Here is a 1,620-nt window from a genome sequence, read left to right as displayed (position 1 = left end):
CCGGTGGTCCTCGAGGAACGGGAGCAGGCACAGGCACAGTGCCCAGCAGGCACAAGCACAGGGGAGCCACGGGGTCCTGCACCACGGCCTAAAACTGGAGAGAAAACACAACGGCTGTTAGTCCCTGCTTGCAGTGCTCTGAAAGCCCTCACCACTGTCCTGGCACCCAGAATGGAGGCTGAGGGTGGCCACTGCTCACAGGGATCCATGCTCAGCTTCTCCTGCTGCCTCCCCCACGCACTGCACGACCATCTTGGCACCCACCAAAAGGGTCTCATCCCCCAAGGCTGCTGCTGCCACTGAGCAAGCTCTGGGGGTCTTAAAAGGTGGCACTTCATGAGCAAAGAGGATAAAAGGACCTTTGGCATCTTCTCCTCCCTGTCTCCAAGAGGTTCATTGGGTGGGATGTCACCCTGTCCTCACTAATGGGACAGGGGGGCTCTGGGCACAAGGGCCACACTGGCTTTGAGCCCAACACCCCACTCCCAGAATCAGAGACCCCTCCTCCCATTTCAGAGTCTCACATTCTTAAGGAACTCCTCTGCCACGATGCGAGCCCTGGCATTGACAGAGAGCTTCATCTCACTGATTTCCTTGTCAATCTCTTCCATGAAATGGATGACAAAGTCCACCAGCTTGTGCTTGTACATCTGCTCCGTGTGGAAGTTCGTGATCAAGAAGCTGATGTCATAGCCCTGCCCAAGAGAGAAACACCTTAGGGTTTAGCACCCAAACCGCTGCCCATGCAACCTCACATCCCAGTTCTACACTGGACATCCTCCCAGTGCCAGGAGCAGAGTCAGGAGTTGCTTTGTCCCCTCCCTGTCATCTCACCTCCACGGGCTTCCTGCGCAGGATAAAGAAGTTCTCAGCCCTCATCATCATGAAGCGCATAAATTTGTGGCACAAGATCTTCTCAATCTCATCAGCCTGGAGAGAGAAAAGGGAAGTGAGGCTTCCCCACAGGCTGAGCTGCCAGGCCCCTGCCCAAACCCCCCCTCACCTGCTTCACTGCGATGCTGACGCGCACAGAGTTAATGGAGCCCTCAATGAGGACCTTCTCTTTCTCGTTCCTGTTGAGGATCACCGGCTGCAACAGCAGCTCTTTGCTGCTCCTGTGGACAGAGGGAGGGCAGGAGTGACTCAGAGGGAAGCATTTACCGGTGGGAAACAGGGAAGGGGAGCCGCAGGGATCACGGGGATGTGGGGACCTTGCTACAGGATGCTCCCGCCTTCCGAAGATGTTCCTCCGCGGGGCAGACACTCCCTCAGTCCCAAGCTACATCCCCTTCCTCCTCCCCACACGTCCCCTGCTCCCTGCCGGCACCGACCCCGTGCCTAAGGGCTAGCGGGGTGCCCAGCGAAAGGCAGGCACGGGCCAGCGGCCCCCAGGGCGGGCAGCCAGGACTCCGCAGGGTTCCCCTGGTCCCCTCCCGCCCCCGTACCTGACTTCCACCTCGGGTTTGTTGTGCCGCTCCACCACCTGCGAGGAGAAGTTCTCCAGGCACAGCGCGGCCTGCAGCGTGGCGCGCACCGCGTTCAGGTACGGGCGCAGCGTGGCAGTCTGCGGGGACACGGCGGCGGCGTCAGACCCCCGACCGGAGCCCGGGCTCGGGCCTC

General features: G+C 60.1%; 2 protein-coding genes across 2 annotated transcripts in view; both read right to left on the bottom strand.

The window, feature by feature from the left end:
• The window catches only part of BRPF1 (bromodomain and PHD finger containing 1), a gene marked incomplete at its 5' end in the record, with an annotated part of 27,135 nt that overhangs the window by 4,371 nt on the left and 21,144 nt on the right, over window positions 1-1,620 (bottom strand). The gene's annotated exons all lie outside the window — the stretch shown is intronic.
• Window positions 26-1,578, bottom strand: ARPC4 (actin related protein 2/3 complex subunit 4). The gene is made up of 5 exons (XM_017732573.1): window positions 1,446-1,578; window positions 1,004-1,115; window positions 835-930; window positions 525-695; window positions 26-94 (listed from the first exon to the last, which is right to left on the bottom strand). Exons 3-5 carry the CDS (start codon window positions 892-894, stop codon window positions 89-91), a joined length of 237 nt encoding a protein of 78 aa, XP_017588062.1. The 5' UTR covers window positions 895-930; window positions 1,004-1,115; window positions 1,446-1,578; the 3' UTR covers window positions 26-88.

The sequence above is a fragment of the Corvus brachyrhynchos genome, unplaced genomic scaffold, assembly GCF_000691975.1.
Source record: "Corvus brachyrhynchos isolate BGI_N302 unplaced genomic scaffold, ASM69197v1 scaffold4, whole genome shotgun sequence".
NCBI lineage: Eukaryota > Metazoa > Chordata > Aves > Passeriformes > Corvidae > Corvus > Corvus brachyrhynchos.
The sequence above is the reverse complement of the archived record's forward strand: the minus strand, read 5'-3'. Positions and strand labels throughout refer to the sequence as shown.

Coding starts and splice junctions, on each gene's coding strand:
- ARPC4 (XM_017732573.1), bottom strand. CDS start 894: ATGCGCTTCATGATGATGAGGGCTGAGAACTTCTTTATCCTGCGCAGG. Junction 696..834: donor TGCGCAGGAAGCCCGTGGAG/GTGAGATGACAG, acceptor TCTCTTGGGCAG/GGCTATGACATCAGCTTCTT.